Raw genomic sequence first — 27117 nt, 5'->3', positions numbered from 1 at the left:
TAAAGATGGCCATGTTATACAATGACAGTTAAATGACAGTTTGGTTTGTAGATAAAAAGTAGCTGGAAAACCAAACACTTTTACATTGTGAAGTTTCACTTTCAATTTTGATAATTTATTTGCAAGATGCCCAGCAAGCTATAAATACATTTCAAATTGTACATTAATTCAAAAAAATCTTTCGGAAAACCAGAGGTGATAAGTTAATAGCCAAAAGTATTCTACACACAGCAAGTTCTGCAGTAGCAAATTTGTAGAAAGGTTCTAGGGAAACAGTAACAAATCACAGCAATCAAATGAGAAACATGCTTTAGATTACTAACACAAGTAGCAAGCAAACATTAAAAAATGCACTGGTGTTCAGCCAAATTAGCGATTCTCAATCTGCATTAGATTATTTTAATGGTTTGCTTGAATTAGGACAATTTTCCTTTATTTCTGGGAACAAGCCATTTCCTGATACAAATGACCTAGGAAGAGGCAAAACTGGAAAATATTAGTGCTCCTCTGAATAAAGCAGCCTTGCTCTACTTCTCTAACATTAAAGAGGACCAGTCAGTAAAAACTCGTAGGGACTACTTCAGTGCCTCTGACGACAAAAACTCCATCTCTCTACGTCGGTAAGCTCACCGCGAAGAGACTGCGAAGCGGGAAGTAGGGCCCCCCCGACATTCTGGGGACGAATCCTATGCAGTTACACATTCTGGCATCTCATTTGATCTAAAAAACCAAAGCCACGCTCCTGAAAACGGAGTCTCCAGAGTTTCTTCCTAACTCCAAAGGCCCCTCCAACGCACGGAACCGGCCCGCAGCGCCGCGGCCCAGCCCCGCCCCGCCCGCCGTGAGGTCAGGGCTCGCGGGCGGGCCCGGCCGGCCCCGCTGCCTGCGGCGCGGCGCAGCCCGAGGCGGCGGCCGCGGGCGGGCCGCGGTGCCCGGGGGAGGAGGGGGAACGCTCATCCAACCAGAGCTCGTCAGCTTCGTGCAGGCTCGCCTTCCCCCCCCCCCCCCCCCCCCTCCTTTTTTTTTCCCCTACCAGGATGTGAGTCTGCCACAAAGGAGCTGAAGTTCACGTCGGGCTGCTTTAGCCTCGCATGAAAGGATGGATTCCAGACCTTGAAACCGGGACGCCGAGTTCTCTCCCCTTTCACCAAGAAAAGCCTTACTGTGCCTCGCCGCAGCACGGCGCGGATGCGTGGCTCAGCCTGGGCAGCCACGCTGTACAAAATCTTGGAGAGAAAAGAAATAATTTTGTAATCACCTAGTTACATCCTTGTCTAACTCCAGCAGAGCACCCACAGCTGCCCGGCGGCAGACTGCAGTCACCGGGGAGCTGCGCTGCCTAGACAGCCCGCGAAGGGAGATGTCACGGCCCCCGCGGGCCAGCTGCTCCGGAAACCTTGGATGCGAGCGCGCCGAGGACTGAAGAAAGAAGCCCAAGGAGACGGGGTAAGGACGCGCAGCGGACGCACCGCGCTGGGAGGGCGCAGCTGGTGTAGTCCGGGGTCCCAAGACCGGCTGGTCTGCAAAGGCAGCCAGCCGGACTATCACAGGAGTGAACGTAACCTTGTCAGAGCCACTACTGCTCCCTAACATAAAGCAGCAAGCCTGTTTCCCCCCCAAAAATATTAAAATACAGTTGTAAAAATAGTTGAGGCATTTTATGATGCCAGGCAGTGAAAAGCCTTCTTGCCATTATTTTCAAGAATATGAAATATTTTTTTATCTTATTTAAGTCTACATGTAACTTTGGGATTCATGCTTCCTCAAACTTGCTGAAAATGCGTGTGTCTGTCAACAAATTTTCTAGGACACCTAATTTCTATGATAACTTTTCTAAAGGACTATCTGTATTAAAAAATTATGAAATCTCCGTTCAGTCTTTCTTACACTCATGTCTGATCAAGGAAGATATAAAAGTGCCTGGAACTTTAATAGAATCTATAAAAAAAATTTAGGACTTTGCAAAAATTTCATTTTAAAAAGAACCTAGCATTTATGAATACCTTTGTGTAAGCATTAAATATTTACTGTACAATCTAACTGCTATTTTTCGTGGGCAAAATGAGTCACATTCATTAAAACGTGAATCTGTTTAAGGGCTATTCTGTACAATGTGCACACACACATATAACCACACACAGTATGAGCACTTTTTGGCAGTGATTGGATTAAATGAAAATAAGGTGAGGCCGCTGTTAAGGGAAGTAACAACAAAAGCAGTGCTCTCTCTCAAGAATTACATTCCACATCTATGACAGAACTTTAGCAAAGCACAAAGAACAATCCACAAACAACATGACTACAATTCTTCGTAATCCAGAAAGAAAATCTGTACTTCTTGTAACTAAAAAAAGCTATCTTTTGCCAAAACTTTAAAAAAAGTTACACGGCTGCAAAAGATACATAATCTTTTGAAGTTTCTTGCAGCACTTGCTACTATTTCAAAACAAAAGTTTTCCAAGAGCTAATTAAGATACTCTCATTCTGAAGTGTGGCTTTAGTCATCCTAAAGTGAAAAACTCCAACTCCTACGGTGAAAAAGTCATCCTCTCAGTGGAAAAAGTATCTCCTTTGAAGAAGAATGAACTAGTGCTTGAACCAAAATTTCACCACAATCGTAAGTGGACAGAAAAGCTGAGTATAGAATGCATTATAATAAAAGCATCTAAAGCAATTAATTAGTTTGTTAGTGTTGCAATCCTTACAATGGAATCAACTAACTAGTGGCAAGAAACCTCAAAATCATTCCCCCTCTAAGTTTGGCGTTAAATTTTTCAACATAGTTTTACATCATGTTTTCATAACTGAAACCGCATGCTATCATGTGTAAGATGTTCCCTATCCCCTATTATATTTACGTTAAAATTTCACACAAAACTTTCAAGCTTTTCCTAATACATGACATGCATACTACTGTGCTGTATTTTCACTGTGAATTGCTGTTTCCTTTTACAAAATGTAAAAAAAGTAATCATTCAGTTTTTTCACAGCAGTACTCATTTAAAAATCAAAATACATGAGTTAATTCTAAAAGAAAACCTGTACCAGTGGAAGTCCCTCTCCTTAGAAAAGAGCAAAAATTAATATTTTAATTAATACATTAAATATGAGGACTACCTGCAAAATTGAGAGGATGGATTAATATAATTCCATGCAAGAGAATGTTTGGGAGAAGGAGTAAGAACAGAGCATGAGCTCTGAGTAAAGGGGCAGGGAGTAAGAAAGAAAGCAGCTTCAGAAAATTCATACTTATCTATCTTATCACAACGGTGCTGTGAAATCCAGATCATATTTCTGGCCTGGTGCCTGGAACATGCTAGCTAACTGTTAAGTCCACAAACACTATCAAAGGACTCCACAGAACCAAAAACTAGTGTTTGTTAATAAAAAACAAACTCAAACCCTCCGATCTTTTTACAGTAAGACTTTACATTTTCAACACCCTTGCTTCATTTGCTTTTACAATCAATTAAAATGTAAAACTGCACTGATCTAAAAACTCCTTTTAGTATCAAAGCGAACAGTGAACATTTGTTGCTAGTTTTTCATGTTTCTCCTTTAGAATGAACAATTATGAAACTATGTGTGAATTCACAATCAAATAAAATAGTTTACCTTTTCAAGAATAAATGCTGTAATAGCTAACACTGCTTTTTGTGAATATACTTTCATTTATATGTCTAAACGCTTGAGGAATCTGCACAAAAGGTACCACAGTACGTAAGGTATGTAGTAAAAGCCAGCCCATCAAATGACTGCTAGCCTCATTATATTAAATACGACCAGCACACAAGAACTGATTCACCCTCAGAACTGAATTTAACAGAGTGATTTAGCATAGCAAAACAGACTCATCTGTATGCAAGGTATCACTGCTACTTTTTTCTTCTAAGCTGAAACAACCGTACAGACAAATGTCAGAAAGTATCAGTGTTGTGTGAAAAGTGTGTATCTCTTCCTTCTTATGTATGTGTTTTTTCATTTATCTGGATATTTCTAAAAGGCTCTGCAGTTTAATTATGGTGCATTAAATGCTGGCATGTTAGACCTGCAAACAGTCTTAATGATTCAGCCTCTAGACTATAAGCCCTTGAGTCAGAACAGTTTACACAGATGGGAATAAATTGTGAATGTTGGACCTTTCCTATCCACTCTTCCATGACATGAAAGTCACCTATTACAAAAAAAAAAAGAAAATATAACACATAAATAAAACCATATAAAGAAAACAGAGTGAAATAATAATAAATATCCCCCCCTAATTCTGGAATTAACTTTCTAAGGTATGGGATACTCTGGGAGCCTTTTTAAGGAGGTGGAGTGACAATGATAAAAAATTGTAGCAGTTTCTTGTAAAGACAACAGTTGTCATCCCAAAGATACAGTGACTCAAATGGAGAATCCAATTTTATTCTGACAACTTACTGAGCACTCCCACTTAAGTGTAAAAAGTCACATAGGAAACCTACTCCTTCACCTTGTTTACAATGTTTATCATAACTCAAGCCAGATAAACTAAAAATGCCTCCTTAGTTTCTAAGCTGTGACATACAAGCCTCTAAAAATCTAGTATAACTTTCTGAAGTGAGAATTGCTATCTTCATCATATAGCAGGTTCTGATGTATGAGCTCCTCAAACCAATTTGGCGGTGTTTTTCTCAATTAGATTATCTTCACAATAAATTAAACTATGCTGCAATTCAAATAGTTACCTAAGTCCCCAGAAATTCCTTGTGTAACATCCTAGTTTTAGTACAGAAAATTGCCTTCTCTGTAAAAGCAGTCTCCAAGGGTAGACAGTGTCACGTATCACTTGTACAAAAGCTGCGTTTATATACCTCAGCGTATCACACTTTCATACCTACAGTCCTCTAGCTCAGTAACAGTTTACTATATCTAGAAAAATAAGAGCAGTGGCAAGAAGAAATTCTACTGCTTTTACCTACTTTTATGTTCCTTACCTGGAGGAGTAACCAATACCAATGCAATTTAAGATACAAAATTTATATTCTGGTATGAAATTCAGGCAATTATTTTCCAGATTTCTCTTAGTTAAGGTTTTCCACACAAGATTTCTACAGATCTTTTTTTTTTTTTATTTCTCCAAAATGCTATAGTACAAGTGATGTCTTCCTTAAACATCAAAACATCTCCTCCTTTAACTGACTTGTAATCCAAAGTAAAGCATAACAAAGTTCAGTACTCAGCCACCATACAGTGGTCTTCCTATGGTCTCTGCTTTTTTTTTGCAGAACACTGAAAAGTGTAGGTGTAAAAAGAACATTAAGTATAAACTCCTAGAGACAAGATGCCAATCTCTCAATCGTTGAAAGAGTGAACATTGCAAAACCACTTTAGGACTAGATGCAACAGTGTCGACAATCTATACTCAGCTTTTCATAAACACTTTTCTTTCCAGAGTAATACTACAAATGTCTATATTATGAACAAATTTCATGCAACAAAAAACAGCCATAGCATTGAAAGACTACTGGTAGCATTTTCAAATAAGCTTAATGATACTTTATTATGTCATTACAAGTCATATTTTTCATCTGATGGAAACATACCTTCATTCTCTTTTGTACACAAAAATCCCAAAGACAGGTAATATATTTCATAAAACCTGAAACAGACAGTTAGCCAGTCTATTTTGTAAAAATGAGATCCTCTGAAGCATGGCATCAGAACAAACAAATAAGGAAAAAAGGTACACATATTGGAATATCCATGATGAAGTGTGTATTTTGTTATATGGAGCTTAAAAAAATAAGAAGGCCATATAGTGCTGCCATTGCTACCTGTACTGCTTACTCTTAAGGTAAGCTGATTAAGGAAAAAAAGTGAACATTTGCCAAACAGTAATACTTTGCACATAGAAGTATTTTACCTTTATCATTTCAGGATCACGACTGATTAAACTATAGGATGTGAAACACCTGTAAAATTTTAGATAGTAAAATGCTCAAATCTTGTTGAAATATCATGTATAAATTTCAAGATACTCGTAACAATCAAAAGGTAATGTATTTTGACTAACTAAAAGTCCAACATAAGCATGACAGAGTACAGGACAGAGAAATATTTCAAAGCAAAGACAAAGAAAGATTTTATTTACTTTTTCCCTTTAAGGGACATGAAAAAACAATCAAATGCTGAAATATCTCATAGTTTATTTCCTCTTGTTTCACCAGATCATGGGAACATCCTCAGTTGGACAAACAACGACTGAGAAAACAAACCAACTTATTATTTATTACCTACTTCCAGTTATATACATAGATAGGCCAACATTTGGTCTACAAACTGAAATTTTAACCAAAGCGCTTATGCTGGCAAGGAGTGTGAAAAATACTATGATTATAACTCACACAACAATGCTGCCACAAGTTTTCATAGAGGCAATTATACGGGCAAAAGACAAACAGAAAAAAAACATTATTTAGCCTGAATAAAGTAATATGTAATGCCAAGCAGGGTAAACAAACAAAATTGGCTTTAGGTGCATCTGCAGCAGGCCAGTCTGTCCCAACTCAAATCCCATGAAAAATGCTTTTGTGAGTACACAAGTCTTGAACAGCCAGAATCTAGAAGTGGAGTTACTTTAAACTTTCATACTTTTTCTTATTATAAGTTCTATTTGATTTTTAATTAAAACACATATCTTTCTTTTTAAATATGCTTCTTTCACTTCTCCCATTTATTATTTGTATACTGTTTGGTGAAGTTTTGTCAACGTGCATGAGGATAAAAGACAGACATGCTCTATTTCCAGTAATTAAGAAAATTTGCACCAAACCTGCAAGCATGCTTTTATATAATGTAGTTTTATGCGATGGCGAGGTTGAAGTGTACAGCTACCGAAGTGGAATTTTGTAGTGGGGACAAATATGGCCCCAGTAATATAGCTCCCTCCCAGTCCACTGCAGAAGAGATACTGGGAGAGAGGAAGAGGGTGGCTGAGCCAGAGAAACAGGAAGAACTGAGTGATCAGCAAGCAACAGCACTAGTTAAGTTCAAAGAGTATGAGCAATTACTTGGAAAAAGTGCAACAGAAGAAAACTGACAGCTAGTGTGCTAGACATCAAATAAATAAGATCTTCCTCTTCTGTGGGAAGGAATTCTGATGTCCCAAGAATCTGATGTTCTCCTACTCAAAAAGAAGAGGAAGATACTAAAAAGCATTAAATCCTTCCTTAAAATTGTTTCTCTGGCTTTCCTCTTTGCTTCCTCCAGCAAGATTTTTTCTCCCTGAAGGATTAATCATTGGGAGTTGTTCAAACAAGCATGTTGGTTATGAACTTCATTTGAATCCAACTGCAGAAGAGAAGAAATGCTATTTATGTTATGTAGTCCATCCCAATATGCAACAAATCGTCCTCATTCTGAATATTTTTTTTTTTAATTGAACAAGTACAGACAATAAAAGACTTATGAGATCACTTCATAAACAGACTCTACAGGAAGAAGGACATCTGAAGACAGTATGGTTCTTGTTTCTATTTGTACAGGAGCATCTTATCACTGTACTTTTCCTTCCAATGTTTTTTTCTTATAGGAAGAACACCTTAGAAAAGGTGATATGCAAGCAAGATCATGAGAGAGAAGCATTTCAGCATGGTCTAATCATGCGGATGTCATTCACTGATATCTTACCTTCCACAAACACTGGTCAAACACCGGAATAGGCTTCCTAGAGAGGTGGTCAATGCCCCAAGCCTGTCAGGGTTTAAGAGGCATTTGGACAATGCCCTTAATACCATGCTTTAACTTGGTCAGCCCTGAAGTGGTCAGGCAGTTGGACTAGATGATTGTTGTACGTCCCTTCCAACAGAAATAGTCTATTCTATTTTGAAAGAGTCTGAACTGGTATGTTAAGACGAGGCTGATGAACTCTATTCCTTAAACAGTTCTTAAAAAAGATTGGAGAAAAATCAAACTGTTACATGTTGCTCTGTATTTCATCAGTCTGGAAAAGAATGTGCACCCCAAATCCTGTGCTGTAACGAGATGCTGTAACAGAGACACAAGTGAACTCTGAGGAAAAAAATGAGTATCTTTCCAGTGGTCACAATAATTAAGAGTTGTTGAGGGGGAAAAAAAGATATTTCAATTCAAACAGTGAAATGAAACCCATTTTGCACCTATAGCGAGAGACATTTGCAGAAACAGTCCATCAGTGCAGAAATATGAGGCCTGAAAAACTGCCAGGGTTTCCAAGTGTGACTTGCTGTGCAAATGCTGATTATGCAAGTTAAAGCTGTCTGGGGTGAATTTATGTTCCCTGTTTTCCAGGGCTCCAAATAACATTCCTTACAGAAACCATGTCAAACTCCAAACCTTTATCTGACAAGTTTTCAAGATTCTTGACAAGTTCTGTAAAGCACAATTCCTTTCCATTTGCAGAATAAAAATGACTTTATTCCAAATAAGAAACTGAGGCAAAAAATGTATATCCAAAAACTTTAAGAAGGATCAAGTCCAGGTCACTTTTATCTGAATCATTTACAGAAGCATTTACAGAAACTTGTATGGTTTATTTCAAAACAACAGAAAAATGTGAATAACTGACAACCATCTCTGCTCAGTATGAATAATTGTTTAAGCATGCATATCCATCATTATTTTGAAACTCTAAAAAAATTTTCTTAAAAGTCAGCAGCTGCCTAGAATCATAGAACAATTCAGGGACCTCACCTTCGTTTTACAAAGCAAGGCTAATTTCAACATTAGATCAGGCTGCTCAGAGCCTTGCCTAAATCAAAACTTTATGTAAGTATTTTCTGGAGTGGAGATTCCACTACCTCTTTGGGTGACTGCTTCAGTCCTTGGTCACCCTCACTGTGCAATTCTTTTTTTTCTAAAACCCAAAATGAGTTTTTCCTGAGGCAATTTGTATCCATTGACCATTACACTTTCACTGTGCACTTTCAAAAAGAATCTATCTTCTCTACATACACCCATTAAATCGTTGAAGACAGCAGTAAGATGTCTCCTTCGCCTTCTCTTTTGGAGGCTAAACAAACCTAGCTCTTTCTGCTGTTCCTCATACATCAAGTCTGCCAGCCTCTAGCTATCTATATTGGCTGCACTCAGCTGGACTCATTACAGTTTCTCACAGCTGTTACTATTATCATTTCATGTCATTTAAAAAATTTCAATTCTACTAAGGATGACCAAGCGGTAAGGTGACAGTTATTTAAATACTGAATGGTTATTCCATGTGAAACGTTTTACAAGCAAAGAAACACATGATGGTAACATCACCTTGATTTTAAGAAGTATCAAGCGGGCTTTATGCACTGAAAAAGCTCAATACTGCATTTTTCCCTCTGATTTTATTTACTTTTAAAAACTAGGTTATATATACACGCCTATTAAAATTCAAAACCAAAAAGCTCCTAGGAATACACAATATCAAAGTGCTGTTCAAGAACCTGATAAGAGAGTGATTTGTGACAAGGGCATTCCTGGCAGTAGTGACAATGCTAAGCTCGTGTTTCTGAGATGACTCTTGCCTGTAAAAATCTGGTATTGTCTTATTTCTTAAGAGATTGTGATGGGCTCAGATTTCCACTGAACGTTTCCAATGAATCTGCTCCGAGAACTAACTTTGTGTAATTTCACCAAATGGGTACTGTTGCAGTACATCACACTAGCAGCTAATTTGAATAGCTGGGGGTCATTTTTGTCCACCATGCACATAGGAATGTGTTTTTCCCCTTCCAAGAAGGGACTATGAAGTGAAATCACCAGGCTGAGTATAAAGACAATGTCTCCAATGACAGTCACAATAAATACTTCAGTCGTAAATTTTACTAGTGCAGAAAACCAACAGATTTTACTGCCTATAATATCTGGGCAGTAGAGTTCATTTATAATCATTAAGGACTAATGTAAAGGAAGTTCTTCCCTCTTTTTTTTTTTAAACTATGAAGTTTGATACTGCTGACTGAAGTAAAACTGTTACATTTCATCTAAGCTGTATCTCCAGCAATATACATGCAGCGATAAAATACTGCAAATGAGCTATTTGATATTTTTAGAACTTTTAACATCACATATTAATTTACATTCTGTTTACATTTAAAAGTTATATTTGTAACTGTAAGAAATTAAAATGTAATTCATATTTAAATGAAAACACCAATCTTGGAAACTTTTGTGGTACTTGCCTGGAAAAAAGAACTCTTCAAATCCTGGTATTTATTACTCAATTTCTTGTGGTTCTTGGCAGGCTTTAGATAAACTATATGCTAGCAACTACAGTTCTGGCCACAAAATGATACAACTATTCCCCATCATGTCCCCTTTAGCCAGCATAAGTTCATGCTGGACAAGTAAAGTATCTCATTTGTACACAGACATACTAGTTGCTATGTAATACTTTGTAAGTTTTAGAACAGATTATCAGTTGTAAGTTTGCATTGATTTCATATTTGTTACTTATTGTTAAATTTATTTTAAAACAGATATTTAAAAGTTCTTTGCAGAAGAATATTTGACCAGAACTAGAGTATCACGATGACAACAAGATTCATCTGTTTAATACTAGTAGCTGTTGTGGGAGCTACAGCAAGCAAAACACAGGAATTTGAAGGCAATGACGATGAAACAGAACAAGAATTCATTTATATGAACAGATATAAGCGTTCCAGTGACACACAGGACAAATGCACTTACACCTTTATTGTACCTCAACAGAGAGTGACAGGTGCCATTTGTGTTAATTCTAAGGAGCCTGAAGTTCTACTTGAAAACAGAGTAAATAAACAAGAATTACAGTTACTTAACAATGAACTTCTCAAACAAAAGAGACAAATAGAAACTCTCCAGCAACTGGTAGAGGTGGATGGTGGTATTGTTAATGAGGTTAAACTCTTAAGAAAAGAGAGCAGAAATATGAATTCTCGCGTCACACAACTCTATATGCAGTTACTACATGAAATTATCCGAAAACGTGACAACGCATTAGAACTTTCTCAACTTGAGAATAAGATTTTAAATCAAACTGCAGATATGTTGCAGCTTGCAAACAAATACAAAGACTTAGAGCACAAGTACCAGCATTTGATGTATATTGCCAACAATCAGTCAATTATAATTGCCCAACTGGAAGAACACTGTCAAAGAATGCCATCCATAAAGCCAATGCCACAGACTCCACAGCCACCAAATAAAGCATACCAGCCTCCTACTTACAATCGCATTATTAACCAGATATCTACTAATGAGATTCAGAGTGACCAGAACTTAAAGGTTCTGCCACCTACCTTACCAACCATGCCTGCAGTTACTAGTATTCCGACTTCAACAGATAAACCATCTGGTAAGTAATATTATTAATATGTCTACAATAATTTATGCTAATATGCATTGTGCAACATTTTAATTGTAATATCAAAAATGCAGACAGAATTTTTTATTTAGGAAAATAAATGCAGATGAGTTATTTTGAACTAATTGAGATTTCTTAGATCTGATGTTGTCTATCTATCTTGTGTATTTTTAATACACGTTGTAGTAAAAGCACAGAAAGAAAGCAACAAAGTAAATTCTGAATGTCTAACAGATTCAGACACACTAACCCCACAGATTTTTCTCATGTTACTTTGCCAAGACAAACCCACCATTTATATCAGATGTTTAAGATAAAGGAGCTGGTAAATTTTATTTACCTGGCTCAAGACCGAACTGCTATAATTCAAGACATCTGCAGGGGTTTGACACTTTTTGTGTCAACATTTATGAAGTTATTACAAGTCTGTTATCTAGCATGTGATAATTTTTGTGCTTGTGTAACTCAAAAAGGAATATGTATCTACTCTGTACCTCACATAGGGCACTTGTGCTCTAAGACAGGAGCAAAGGGAAGCAAGTGGTGGAATAATAAGGGATATCATACAGCCCTCATTAAGTCTTAGGAGTTCTGCTATAAGCAAGATTAGAGGCATCTGAAATCACGTTAGAGATTAATTGATCTACATGATAAAGAAATAACAGGTAAAGAATCCAGTTTCAGCTATGGTCCCACATATCTCAAAAAAACAGTTTAAGTATTATGTATCCCATACAAGACAAATCTGTTCTTCAGTGTGTGAGCAACATGTACTTGCCTCAGAAAAAAGACAGGGGACCCACAGACATCTGAAACTAAGACTGTAAACAGAGCAAGACATGTGAACTGCATCGTCAAACTCTTTAGAATTATCAAACAATGCAACTGCCACATGTAGGAAAAAAAAGAAAAAAGACTTATTTCTCCATGGAAATATCCACAATGAAAGAAACTTCAGCAGCTGTTTCAGTCTAAAGCACTGTCTAACACACTTTGCTACAAAGCAGTTATTTCACAATATTGCCAAAGATGAATTCACCAAAGCTGGCACTGTGGCATGCAGAACCTCAGCCAAAAATTTCATGATTCTAAGGTTCTATGTTAAAAAAAAAAATCAGGAGAAAATCAGGTCTGTTACAATTTCTTTGGAGCAATACACTACAGGATGGCGTCTTTGATAATTACATTTTGAATTTGATCTCAAAGTAGGTTCAAGCTTAGTATTTTCCTATCTTTCTGTAACTGAAATATCTTTCAAGCATTCTTTTAAGACCTTTCCCCTTCCTTTTACACTCATCCTAAAACTCTTTAATTAGTCCACATCCTCCTTGTGCTTTTAAGTACCCAAACTTGAGCTGAGGCTTCACCATCACACAGCGGAATAGAAAAGCTACTTCATGTGCATAGTACTTTTGTTGATTTATCCTCATATAGCATTTTCCTTTTTTGCAAAGTAAAACATTGACTCATGACCAACTTGCAACCCTACAGAACCCCTAGATCCTCACCTGTGGAAGTGCTGCTTATCCAGCTATTTTTCACGTTGATCTCCAGATGTGCCTTCCAAAGTCCATGATTCTAAGATAAGATTTGACATCTGCTATTTCTCCCTTATCTACATAACTTCCCAGAAAAAAAGAAGTTTCACATTTCTTCTGCACAAATCCATTATAATACTCATTTGTCTCCTTACTTTCTCATTTGCAGCAGTTTGATTTGTTCAAGCAAATTTAAAAAAATGGAAGTTAACCTATCTAACCTTACATTTTCTCCTCCCCTCTTGCCACCTTTCTTTTTGGGCAAGGAACATTTAATACATTTTCCTCATCCTCCAGAATGTTCTCCACTCACAAAGCACATCTCAAAAAAAAAACTTCTCCCCACAATTAATGCTGTAAATGATGCTTCAGCCAGGTGTCGGGAACGAACTAGGAAAACCCCACAAAAACACACCACCACCACCACCCCCGGATACTCACAACCAACATCCCACAAAACAAACAAAACCCATCACCACCCCAACTGCCCAGCCATCGAAAAAAAAATCTACCTATATTTTATCCAATCCTTTGTGTACTGTCTTTTGAGTTCTCAACCTCTGTCAAAGCTCCTGGGTGTACTAACCATCTGATCATAGCCAACCTGTGCAACAAAAACTGAAGCAAAATGGAAGAAAAATATTAAATGCCTTCTCAGTTTAACCTGTTGACAGCTCTTCCCTCACAAAGTAGCAGACTGGTATTTTCCCTTGGTCGTAGACTTGCTACAGTCTTGCTACTCTCAGTAGCTTGATTTCATTTTGTACATTTTGTCCACGCTGTTGTTGTTTGGGGGTGGGGAGGTGGGGGGGTGGTGGTGAACAAAACAACCACCAAAATACAACCAAACCACACCCACAAACAACCAGCTATGCTTAGTACTTTGAGATGGCATCTACTTTGAGCTTTCTTCATGTTTTTAAAGCTACTGGAAAGATCATGATTCAGCCAGGTCAGTTTATTTAATTTTCCCTAGCTGTCTTCTACAATAGCAAAATCCATTGCACTGTCCCCAGAGACTCCTTAAGAAACTTGTAAACTCTTCATTTGAACTAATTGTCTAAAGCATTTTCTCTGCATGCTCTCCGAATTTGCTGAAGTCTGTTGTATTTAAGTTCATTTTCTTTGCTTTGCTTTTCACTTTCCTAAGAATTGTGACCTCCATTATTTCACAATCAAGATCACATACACTGCTTTCCATTTCACATTTTCAAGCAGTTCTTCCCTAATTACTACGTTGTAGTAGTAACACATGTAACACATCCTATGGTTCTTTGATTTCTCTCAGCTATTTATGGAAAACCTATCCCTCACAAATTCCAAAAACTTGCTATATATTTTTTATCTGCTGTATTGTCCCAACAGATACATAGTTGGAAGTTGATAACTCACTGGAAGAGGTAGGCAACAAGTGTCAAAATCAAACAACATTTAAGTTAATTATGCACATAAACTGCGTAGAAAGTGAGATTTAAGTTACTTCACTTTTTTAAAACAAATCTCCTATTTCCCTTTCATTTGTATTAATGATTTTAAATTAAAAGCTGCATGGATCCAAGCTTCCAGTTCCCCATGAAGCACTGTCTATGATTACTGAGTCTCACCAAATCCGTAAGAGATATATTTAAGACCTTGAAATATGTCATCTTATTTCTGTAGAACATTATGCGGTGTGAAAATATCAGTGCAAAGCAGAATTAGGTCTATATTCATAGAGCAATTACATGGACCTGTTGGAGAGGGGCCAGAGGAGGCCACAGCAATGATCTGAGGGCTGTGAGAGCTGGGGCTGTTCAGCCTGGAGAAGAGAAGACTCCAGGGAGACCGTAGAGCAGCGTTTCAGCACTTAAAGAAGGCCTATAGGAAAGACGGTGACAGGGTTTTTAGCAGGGCCTGTAGTGACAGCACAAGGGGTAATGGTTTTCAACTAAAAGAGGGGAGATTTAGATATAAGGAATAAATGCTTTACACTGAGGCTGGTGAATCACTGGCACAGGTTGCCCAGAAAGGTGGTGGATGCCCGATCCCTGGAAAGGTCCAAGGCCAGGTTGGACAGGGCTCTGAGTGACCTCATCCAGTTGAAGATGTCCCTGCTCACTGCAGGGGTTTGGACTGAATGGCCTCTAAGGGTCCCTTCCAGCCCAAACCATTCTGTGGTAATCCTAGCCCCCTCCTCTTTTTTTTTTTTTTTATTAATTACAGATTTTAAAAAAATGGAAGGACTATTTTGTTTAGTACAACTTAACTGTTCAAGTTAAGGTCAAGAAATAAAATATGATCAGGGAAATTTTAAGAATCCACACCAAATTAATGACTGTGGAAGACAGAAATTAAGGAGATGCAAGACAAAAAGACAGGGTTGGGAAAAGTAATCATGTGGTTTGGGTTAGCAAAATTACTTGCACAATTTTAAAACCTTATTTCACATTCTTCAACTTGGCACAGATGTATGCAAGTCCAAAGTAATACAATACATATCACACGATCAGTTATCAAAACCAATTCTGGTCTTCATGTAACATAAATGCATGGTCTCTTCACTATACAGCTGTGTCTCCATCCTATACATCCAGTACTACAAAAGTATTTTTGTAATTAAGTGTCTTTGTGCCAGTGAACAGGCACTGGTCACATTACAAAAGTACTACTCCTCAAAGGTCTGCCTGACTCCCTAAAGGTGATTTTATTAAAACTACCTGTCAGGCAGGATGCTCTCATTTTTTCAAGGGAAGATAAGACAACCCTTGTTTGTAGAGCACGCTAATACTTCAGAAGGAAGATTTACATTTTATTATTATGAAAACACTAATTACCAGACAGATCTAGTAAAAGAACTGTCCTTTTCTCCTAACAGTAGCACATAAACTATAGAGGAAGTTTACACAATTCCTGCCCAATTTTTTTTTGCAAAAAAAGGGCAATATCTGTTATTGCTGGCCAACCAATCATATGACTGGCACAGCTGCATTTACCTCGGTGAAAAACCAGGAATCTGAATTGGAAAGAATAAGAATTGCCACAGAAATTAATTTAACAAACTTACAGAGAGATCTGTACACATCACTTACCATAAAGTGCTCATCTTTTTTCTACATGAAAATTTCTTAAACAACGTACTTCATAAGTTACTTGTAATTTAAAATCTTCAGAGCAGCAACCCCTTCTGTAATGACTTTATACAGTACTAGAATATTAGATCCCTACGCCTACACTCAGAGGAAGGTACTTCAGAACAAAACATTATTATGCCTATGATCTAAAAGAAGACACTCATTTAGAATTGTCATGTTTGAAATGTCTTTCCCTACCTGCTATTACAGATTTACTGTGTAGTTCTCCATATTCACAAAGGCAAGCCAAAATGACTAACCAAATAACAAAAAATTATGTGTCAGATTTGAGAGGCAAGGCATAGAAGCATAGTGTCTTGTCAAAAATTTATTAAGAATACTTGAAGTGTTGGATATTTCAACAGAGACATCATAGTCTATTAGCTCTAAGATGGTAAAAGCTGATGACTGCATAACAACATTGGCAGTAAATCATAAAAGCATGATGTAGATAAATTAAAGAACCCTAGTCTCATAGTAAAGTGTTCTACAGAAAATAAACTGAAAGAATGCATTTTAAAATGTGGGCATCATCACTGGATATAAAGTAATTTTAGAGATGCACACTTTATAATAGACAAGTTAATTTCTCTGCAAGGACTAGCATCATGCTTTGATCATGCATTTCCCAGAAAGTCTTATTTTATGAGGCATAAAAACCGCTGCAATGTTCCTGTTGCTGGTTCTTTGCAAAAATACAGGAAAATGTAAAAATTCCTGGTTTTGATTCCAAGTAGAAGAATTTGCATTTTTATCCTTAAATCCATTACTTCAAATTCTTATTTATGCATTCTTGTTTCCCACTCATGCCCAAAAGAGTAAGTTGGGTAAATTTAATTCTGTCTGCAAAATACTGAACATATATACAACACTGAAATTCTACAGAAATTAAAAAAAAAACCAATAAAAATCAGTAAATAGCCAGTAAGTCACCTAACGTCAACACCAGAGATTGTTCAAAATAACTACAATTGTATTTTACTCCATTCTACTAAGGAAAATATGAATTCCAACTAAAATTTCTCTGGTCCTATTTAGGAACATTGCTCCTCAGGCTTGGCTTGAAAGAGCTAAAAGTCTAATAAAAGACTTCAGGATTAAATGCTTTAGCTGTGACACTAACAACAACTCCTTTCTTGGAGTTATTACCCAGAGGTTTGGGGTGGGATGTAGGGCCAAACCCCAACAATTTTCCTTACAACCATAAGCTTTAATATGCCAAAGAAAAAAGCAGATGGGGTTTAGTTTATAACATCAAAAAGTTTAGCCTACAGGGTCAATAATTCAAGTAGATATGAAACAACATAATTCAAGTAGATATGAAACAACAATTTATTAGAGTGTAGAATTCTACACACAACAACACAATAGTGTTTACTATTACGTGAATCACTGCTACATCTTCTGTATAAAACAGACTTACATGAATTGCTTATCAAAATACTCTGCTTTATATAAATTTGCTAGTGTAACACTGGAAGATGACTACACTAAAGACAAATGAAAGCTGAAAAAAATTGAATGAATTTGATTCATCATCCTTACCCAAGAAATCAACAAATCTTTTTCTGGGAACAAAACATTTAGTAGCCAGTTATACCAATTATGAAATGTATGTTTTCTTGTGCAATTGCTATAGGAGACATTATTCCTAGAAAAACATGCACACAAATCAGTTTATTATACTCTACCAGATAAAACCTGCAGGTAAACATTTTAACCCTGTACGGCATTATAAAAAATAAAGTTAAATATTTGAATAATAAACAGCAAACAGTAATGCAAAGGTTAATGCAACATTAACATACAGCGTATGCTAATTTTATGTAGTCACAAACTTCTTCAAAAAAGCATTAGTAGTATACAAAAATAAACATACATAATAACATAAGACAGACAATATATATTCATACTGATAATTATGGCTTAATGAAGCAGGTGGTTTAAACTGATACATCCTCTGAGTGAAGCAATGCAGATTTTGTACCCTCAAGTAAAATCTTTGGATAGGAGTAGTGGACAAAATTAAAGTAAGAAATGCTGAAATATAATCTGCAAAACAGATTGTTTAAACAGGACACAAAAATATTAGGCATATATATATATATGCAAGGCCAACCCAAACATATATATGCTTCTAAACTAATACTCTAGAAAGTTGTGGTTTTAATAAGATTTAACAGCCTATCAGAAACCTAGAGACACAAATGACACAAAATAGTGGAATATTACAACACCAATGCATAAACTAAAAGTGTTAAGTGAAAAGGTATAATGTTTTCAAGTACCATAGAGACTATTTAAAGATACCCTACTGGAAATTCAGAACTATCCATCCATCCAAAAAGAAGACTTTAAGAGGACCAGGAAATCTTGTCATGGTTAAGCAGCTTGGTAAAAAAGCAGCATTGTAAGAAAGATGACATCATCCAAAGCACTAAAGTGATGTCCAAATGTGGAAATAAGAAAATAACATACTCTCCATCAGGTTAAAGACAGAGTGTCTTAAGAATGCTTCGGCAGCAGGGTTGGACTAGATGACCCACAGAGGTCCCTTCCAACCCCTACCATTCTGTGATTCTGTGAAGAATGACTTGCAAAAGGAAAAAAAGGCATAATAAATCTGACTTCTAACACATCAGGAACAGGAAGCCTCACTACAAGTTCATAGAGAAAGCTAAAAAAGACATACTTGGAGAAATTAAGGCAACAGTAGAAAGTCTAAATTAATTTTGATATGAGTATTCACTGAGGGGACACTCTGAGGTTCCTGTGTTGAACAGGTTAGTGGCAACGAGGAGACTCTGCAGGATTTATCTCAAACTGAAACGTTGGTAGAAGAGGTTATAAAGCCAATGAAAGAAGTGAATACTAACAAACTGCAGAGAGTAATGCACACTCCTCCAGAGTTCTAAAGGAAACAATGTGAAACAATTAACTCCTGTGTAATCTCTCACCAAAAACTGCCTCATGTGAGGAACAAAAGCTGGCAAATGTGACATTGGGGAGAAAAAAATAATGCACTAATCGATAGAAATATGCCAAGAACACTAGAATAAGCAGTAAACAAATCTAAATCATGTATTCTCATCCAAACACCTTGAATAAGAATCAACTTGGGTTTTGTAATACCAATTTTTTATCACATTTAGAGACATTTGAAGGCATCAGTGCCTGGGCAGACAAGAGTTCTGGTTGATACACAGTCCATATGTATTTCCAGAAAGCACTGAACAGGCTTCTTACTAAAGGTGTTTAAATTAAGCTACCACCAAGTACAAAGAAAGAGCCTCATATAAATAAAAGCACAAAAATCCCTTAACTATTTTTTCCTTAGGCCGTTAACCACGGTGTCTTATTGAGACCTGTGCTGGGGCCAGTTGTCTTCACTACATTCCCTTTCATTTCCAAGGTGAGATGACAAATCTCAGACTACACACTTTAGTCAAAATTTTGGAAAGTTAGTATCTGACAGAAAACTACCCGTCATGGAAAAGTAGTAGCAAACACTGGTTTGAAGTATTTACAATAGTTTATTGTCACCTTAAAGCACTTTCAGAGAAAAGAATCACGTGCAGTAGAACACTGTTGCCACGCGGCCTAGAAAGAAACTGCAAGATTAGGAAGATGTAAACACTACATCATATACTGCTATGTGTTTATTTTTATGAAGACAAGATCAAAGATCTGTAGTTGACTATTTCAGGAGTTTCTTCAATGATGACTTTGAACTGACATGTTCTTTTTTGTTTTAGTGTCACTACATACACATTGTGATCAAATAAACAAGAGCAATTTAAATTACCAGCATTCATTACATTTGTCGTCTTCCACCTCTCATAAGCCATGCAACTGTGTCACAGAATACTGCATCTACACCTAAATTGCCAGAAATCTGAACAGTTAGCCACGACAGAAATGGAGAAGCACCTTAGAAGCAGCACTCTTGTCACAGTCTGTGAATATGACTAAGGAAACCAGAACAACACAGCGTGGCCACAGACCAAAAAACTGGATTGCCTCCTGGTACACAGATTTTTGATCAACTAGTTAAAAAGACCCAAAAAGCACAAACCCCCCGAAATGCTGATGTTGCTTCTACAAAACTAATTTATTACTAACTCATTTACTAAGGGTAGCTCTACAATTACCAGTGTTGAACAGTGAATTATGAAAAAGGATAGATGAACTGAAATAATTTAAAAGACAAATTACTCTTGATAGCAACATATGCTTCAGTAAGACTCCTCATGGGAAGATCTGACAAGCCTTCCTCCTTCAGGGAAGGCGGGGGGAATCATCATCAATCAAAGGTCTCTAATCCTGAGGATTCTTGTTGACTTCACTCTTCTGCTTAGGCAACTTGAGGATAGCGGCAAAGCAGCTGCAGGAGTCTACCTGCAGGCATCAACACAGGCTCCTAAATTATTTATATTTAAATTTCTCAAACTCATTAAAATAGAATCTAACTATCTTCCCATTGGAGAAAATTTCTTTAAAAATCACGAATGTAAGACACTTTCAAAAAGAGTAAGCTCTTTATGGACTCTACTAAGCTCAAGGAAAAAAAAAAATGCATTCTCCTTCTGAAAATAGGAGAGCATTACCAGTAATTTCTGTGAATGCAAAGTATTTTACAAGTCTTCTCATTTATCTACAACTTCTCTCACTATGTAAGTGGGCACTCCATGTTATAAATTTTAATTTCTATTTTGTGTTATCATTTATTAAGGTGACAACAGTAACACCTACATTCTCAATTTATGTTGCTGGTTCCATTACTAATGTCCGTGCCAATGATGTTTTCGAGATCTAAAAAGCTGAATTTCTCAAAGACAGAAATAAAGTCAAACTTGCAATTTTGTTTTCTAAAAGAAATTATTAATATTAATACTTATACATGGATTAATTCATATTTAGTTTCTCTGACGATATAATCAATATTTAAGTGCAGTTGCCTTAAAATAAATAAATAAGATCTACCTTTATGTGTAATTCATTGTGAAATGTTCCAGAAATAAATTTACAACAAATGAATGTTTGAAAACACTTAGTGGACACTGTACTTTCGGTAAGAGGAAAATACAAATGCACTACTCAGCAGAAGCAAATCTACTGTAAAAAGCTACCAATTCAAATATCGCCCTGCATTAAAGACATGCTCAATTGCATTTTGATGCAGAGTCCTTCTGTTTTGACACAGGGCCCTGGAGAGACTGTCTACAAGCATTAGAAGACGGCCATGATACAAGCTCCATCTATCTTGTAAAACCAGAAAACACAAACCGGCTTATGCAAGTCTGGTGTGATCAACGGCATGACCCTGGTGGCTGGACAGTCATTCAGAGACGGCTGGATGGGTCCGTCAACTTTTTCAGGAACTGGGAGACATACAAGGTTAGGACAAGTGAGCAGTTTAATGTTTACCTGTCCAGTTCTGGGCTCCCCACTTCAAGAAAGATGAGGAGCTGCTGGAGAGAGTCCAGCGGCGGGCTACGAGGATGACGAGGGGACTGGAGCATCTCTCCTATGAGGAGAGGCTGAGGGAGCTGGGCTTGTTCAGCCTGGAGAAGAGAAGGCTGAGAGGGGACCTTATAAATGCTTATAAATATCTTAAGGGTGGGTGTCAGGAGGATGGGGCCAGACTCTTTTCAGTGGTGCCCAGTGACAGGACAAGGGGCAGTGGGCACAAACTGAAGCACAGGAAGTTCCGTCTGAACATGAGGAAGAACTTCTTCCCTCTGAGGGTGACGGAGCACTGGAACAGGCTGCCCAGGTAGGTTGTGAAGTCTCCTTCTCTGGAGATATTCAAGACCCACCTGGACAAGGTCCTGTGCAGCCTGCTCTGGGTGACCCTGCTTCGGCAGGGGGGTTGGACTAGATGACCCACAGAGGTCCCTTCCAACCCCTACCATTCTGTGATTCTGTAATTTTTAGAGGGTGTTAAAGTTAACTTGAAGGTGATTTTAGAGTCCGGCCAACAGCTTACTTGAAAAGGAATTTGTGTGTTTACCCTTCCAGGAGAGGAAGTGTCTATAAAATAAGCTACTGGGGTATTCCACTTATGAATACACTCAGATTTACCATTAAAGCAGATGCACAATATTAACATGCTTCTCTTGCTTCCTTTACAGCAAGGATTTGGTAATATAGATGGAGAATATTGGCTTGGATTAGAAAATATTTATTGGTTAACAAATCAAGGCAACTACAAACTGCTCATAACAATGGAAGACTGGTCAGGTCGAAAAGTATTTGCTGAGTATGCTAGCTTCAGACTGGAGCCAGAAAGCGAGTATTACAAGTTGAGATTGGGACGCTACAACGGCAACGCGGGAGATTCTTTCACTTGGCACAACGGTAAACAGTTCACCACGCTGGACCGGGACCACGACGTATACACAGGTACAAGGTTCATTTCAGTTGCCTTTCTTTTTTTGCCCTCCCTCCCCCTCTCTTTTTTTTTTTTTTTTTTTTTACTTCTTTTTTTAAAGAGGAAAAATACTTCTGGTGATACACACAGAGACACAAAAATTACATTTCTAGAGTTTTGTCAATTAGTAACTTAAGAAGCACAAACTGATGTGTCAACCCTCATACATACTAACATTCAAACAAAAAATTCTCATTGAAATATTTATCATTTACACTAAACAAGAATCTGTAAAGTATGCTGGGGGGGATTACCTGAGACAGTAATGCAGACAAATTTTGCATCAAGGGAGAGAAACACTGATGAGTCATCTGTAGAACCGAACTACAGAGCTGGCTACTGAAGAAGCCTAAATTCACCTTGTACCACATAGTATCTACATGTTTAACATACAGTTAAAAAGAAAAAAGAAAAAAACTGCTTTGTGCTTAGCTTGCTTGCTTGCTAGCTGTAAGATTTATCATTTGTTCCTAAGACTCAATTGGAGTTTTCTTTCGCAGGTAATTGTGCTCATTACCAGAAGGGAGGATGGTGGTACAATGCATGTGCCCATTCAAATCTCAACGGAGTTTGGTATCGTGGAGGACACTACCGCAGTCGATACCAGGATGGTGTTTACTGGGCTGAATTCCGGGGGGGATCATATTCACTAAAGAAAGTTGTTATGATGATAAGACCTAACCCCAACACATTCCACTGAAATGATCGTTCTCTTGGTTTGCTTTCTTGTTCTAAAAATCATGTATAAAGCTATTATTATCTGAATTATCTTTTCAGAAATGAGGACTGTAAGATATTGTACATTTATTGCTGAGAAAAATGAGGCTTGTACATTGTATTGTCAAGAATCATTCCAGGAAAAAAAAACTGAAGAAAAAAAGGAACTGAAATGACATAACATTCAGAACACCTCTTGGTACTAAACGTAGTTATATTAACCCTTTTAGAACTGGCAGTTTAGATGGACTGTAGATACACTTTCTGTTTTTTATTCCCTGTAAATTAAGTCTGGATGGCAAAAATACTGCCACAACATTTAAATATTTTTGTATGTTATGTATAAATATTCTCAAATACAGGAAATATTACAAACTGTACAGCAAGAGTTTTATTATTATAATTATGGCAATCATTTGACACAGGAAATAATATCCTTTGAACTGTGTAGCTAGTATATGTACATTAGCGTGATTATTCTAATTTAATCTTTGTTAACTGTCATGAATAAAGTTAGTACCATATAATTTTATTTTGAGAGCAGACACTTAAACTATCACTGTCATGACAAATCTAGTCCTTCCCCTTTGCTTTGAGCATTTTAAGAATCTGCTCCTATAAATGAGATTTACGTTTGATCCAAATATTTTCAGTTTAAAAAACCTAATGATTTTTCTTACCAAAATGAAGTAGCTACCTACATATGGAAAGTAATCCAGATTTATAACAGATATAGTATGCTGTATAGCCAACATGTTATACTACACAACAACTGTAACAGTATTTTTTTATCTGACTTGAGTCATTACCTGCTGTGTAGCCTCTATAATCAGAAGTGGCTGGATATAAACTAAAGGGACTGTCCAACTTTGCAGGCAAATGATGGATACCAATACATAAGCTATTTAATATCCTTACCCAGTAGATGAAAATTATATAAAGAAGTTACCTGTAGCCAAGAGAAGTTATATTTACCATATTTCACAATTATAACATATTACTGTCAAATTATTAAACAGATTTACTCTTCTATATTTAGAGGTCAGTCACAACTATGAAATACTGACTGGGATAAATCTAATGGTCTTCTGAGGTAGGTTTCTAGAACAGATTGTTATAACACCCATTTCAAAACAGCAACTACTACAAAAAATGTAAGTTAAATAATGCATATAACAGGGAGAGCAAAAGCCTCTGGAAGTTCAATATATTTTTCAGTAAGCCTGTAGTATACTTACTGTGCATTTGTGTGCACGTGCTTGCACACTTTTTCCCGTATTACCTCATCACTTCTTTACAACAGTATGATGTGCATTAAACTGATGTGTCATGTAGCATGTGTTGTATATAACTGAAAGTAGGGTTTTTAATATATTAGATTACCCTTGTAATATTGTAATCCTTTAATAAAGCAACAAATGTTATTTTGACATGTTCAGATTTCATCCTGTTTTGGTTCAGATTAGTCATAGCAAAGAACAGATAATTACTTAATTTCACACTATTCTACCTGATAACTCAAATCAACTCTGATATGCAAACTTGATCTCCCACTGGTTTATCTACTGGAGTCTGGAAAACAATGAAGTTTCAGGTAAGAAATATTAAATACATCTGCTGGCTCTACTGCCTAGCCACAGTGCTCTAACAGTTAAGACTGTAGCATTAAGGCAGTAAAATTCCTGCTGACATCTACAACTAACCACTAGTTTTGTCAGAAGAAAACATGCACAGTAGACTGACACCTACCATAGAAAAGTCACTTTGAGTCCTTCAATGTGTGTGGTGTGTATGCACATGTCTGTAACTAAATAATCAAAACTTCCTGAAAATACTTTAGCATAGCAATATCCTTAGGTCATGTTCATACCCCACCCTCTTCTCACGTTCCTTTGGTAACATGCTAGCACAGCATACCCAGGTAGAGCACAAGATAACCCGCGGACTAAGATACAGAGGCAGAAAAACAATGCATTAGCCGTAAGTGTATTAGTCTGGAGGAACTTCATGCTACTGGTAACTAACTAGTGTGGAGTGTTTGCCCACTTTTAAAACATGCGTCACTATGAACACTACCTCCCTACAGTCACAGCCTGCATGAAAAGAACTATCAGAAGCTTTATGAAGATAGCAAATTCAATATATTCTTGCTTGGCTTGGTGAAGGAATGCAGAACACTTCAGGTATCCATTGTGCAGATCTCAAGAATGGGGCATCCGCTAGAAAAGCTATCACAGGTGCTTTTCTGTATCAGCAGACAGAGCTACAGATACATCTCCATAGTATACACTCATGACAGGTTTTAAAGCCATGTCCAGGCTGACAGTCTTCTGTTAAAATAACTGTATAACAGTATGTATATATGTGTGTATGTATGTATAACACTCCTCCAAACCTGAAATTCTTTTCAAAGCAGTTTCAATAACTCATACTAATTTTTCAACACATTTTTTTAAGCATGGACATCAGTGATGGCCATCAAATTTATTTAATACAGAATATTTTACATAAGCATTGCTAACTGTTATCCACAGGAATTTGTCCTGGACTCCTGCTGTTCAACATATTCATAAGTGACCTGAAAATGGGAGTGAATGATGGAGCAAAAAAATCTGCCGACGTTATTAACTAATCGTTAGGAGCAAAGAGAAGGGCCGACTGAAAGGAACTGCAGAAGGACTTATGAGACAGACTGCATGGACAGTAAGACAGAAGACCAAAAATCTATAGGCAGTGATACATACAGTGGAAAAAAAAGTCCCGACTTCCCACATAAAACAAAAAGAGCAAATAATTCCCAATAAAGGCAAGATCTTGGGATTACTTGGGATAAATAGTTCCTGAAAACAAATTTGCTTTTTTGATTGCTACTAAATTTCGAGCTAAGAGAATGTTAGGAATTAACACACAGAACACAAAAAACTTTCTGAAGTCACTATATAAATCTAACATGCACTTTTATCTTGAATTTTGTGTGCAATCCATGTGCCCTCTCTTCCCCTAGAAAAGGATACAGAACTGAAACGCTGCCACAGAAGGTTGTCAAGGATACCAAGCGGCATCCGTACAAGGCATTATCAAGCAACCCAAGGTCTCTTCCTTTTGGAAGAGAGGCGACTTAAGATTTAGTGTGAAAACAACAGAGATAATGACTGAAGTCCACAACATCAGGAGTAGGCTCAAGATGTTGCATAAAGAACAAGGCAGGGTTTATCTAGTGAAGGTAGTAAGAGCCATGTTCGAATCAAGCAAAAGAACGTGGCACTGAACAGAGCTGAGGAAATCCTTCCCCCATTCAGTGCTGTGGATGCAAGTTTACGTGTGCTTAAAGATAGAGTGCATGAGTTCAGGGAAGATAAATCCTTTGAGGGTCACTAATACAAAGACACCAATTCTGTCCCATGCCTATGCAAAATTCTTGAGCTCTCGTTGCCCAGGTTCAGTGATTTTAACACATTTGCCCTTTTTAGCTACAGCTTCGCATCGTCCTAAATTACTAACAGAGCCAGAAAACAGTTCATTATATGAATATGTAACGTAGTTTCTTCACAAAATAAATAAAAAATTTCCTGAGCTTTTCTAAAATCTCTTCCAAATTGATATTTTCTTTCCTGAATTCAAATTGAATCTGAATCAGAACTTCTGTGGTAAAAGAAAAATGCAGTGTCAGTGTAGCAAGTGTATATAATCTGTGCACGCTCTTTTGCGTGTCCTATTTGAAGATTTTGCTACTTCTAGAGTTCTTTGCTTACCATCTTAATAGCAAAGTGAAGGATTTAACGGAAACAACCCCTCAGTCCTCCCACTGGTAAACCTTGAAGTCACAAATGCCTCACTCTGACAGGAGAGTAGGTCTGCTGCTGCCTGTGGAGACTAAGCAAGCCAGAGAGTCTCAAAACCAATGGACTACATTCACTAACAACAACCTGTGTGCAGAAATATTCCCAGCTGAAATACTGACAAAAAAACCAGTTTGTCAAA

The 27117-nt window shown here is 37.1% G+C and overlaps 2 protein-coding genes across 3 annotated transcripts in view; one reads left to right on the top strand and one right to left on the bottom strand.

Moving 5' to 3' along the window:
* RALGPS1 (Ral GEF with PH domain and SH3 binding motif 1) overlaps positions 1 to 27117 on the bottom strand; it is a 129506-nt gene that overhangs the window by 65121 nt on the left and 37268 nt on the right. The window lies entirely within an intron of this gene.
* ANGPTL2 (angiopoietin like 2) lies at positions 1039 to 24566 on the top strand. The gene is made up of 5 exons (XM_075439277.1): positions 1039 to 1446; positions 10473 to 11329; positions 21190 to 21383; positions 22121 to 22391; positions 22920 to 24566. The coding sequence occupies exons 2-5, from the start codon at positions 10525 to 10527 to the stop codon at positions 23117 to 23119; spliced, it is 1470 nt and encodes a 489-aa protein (XP_075295392.1). The 5' UTR covers positions 1039 to 1446; positions 10473 to 10524; the 3' UTR covers positions 23120 to 24566.

The sequence above is a fragment of the Opisthocomus hoazin genome, chromosome 19, assembly GCF_030867145.1.
Source record: "Opisthocomus hoazin isolate bOpiHoa1 chromosome 19, bOpiHoa1.hap1, whole genome shotgun sequence".
Classification (NCBI taxonomy): Eukaryota; Metazoa; Chordata; class Aves; order Opisthocomiformes; family Opisthocomidae; genus Opisthocomus; species Opisthocomus hoazin.
This window is presented reverse-complemented; position numbering and strand designations above follow the sequence as displayed.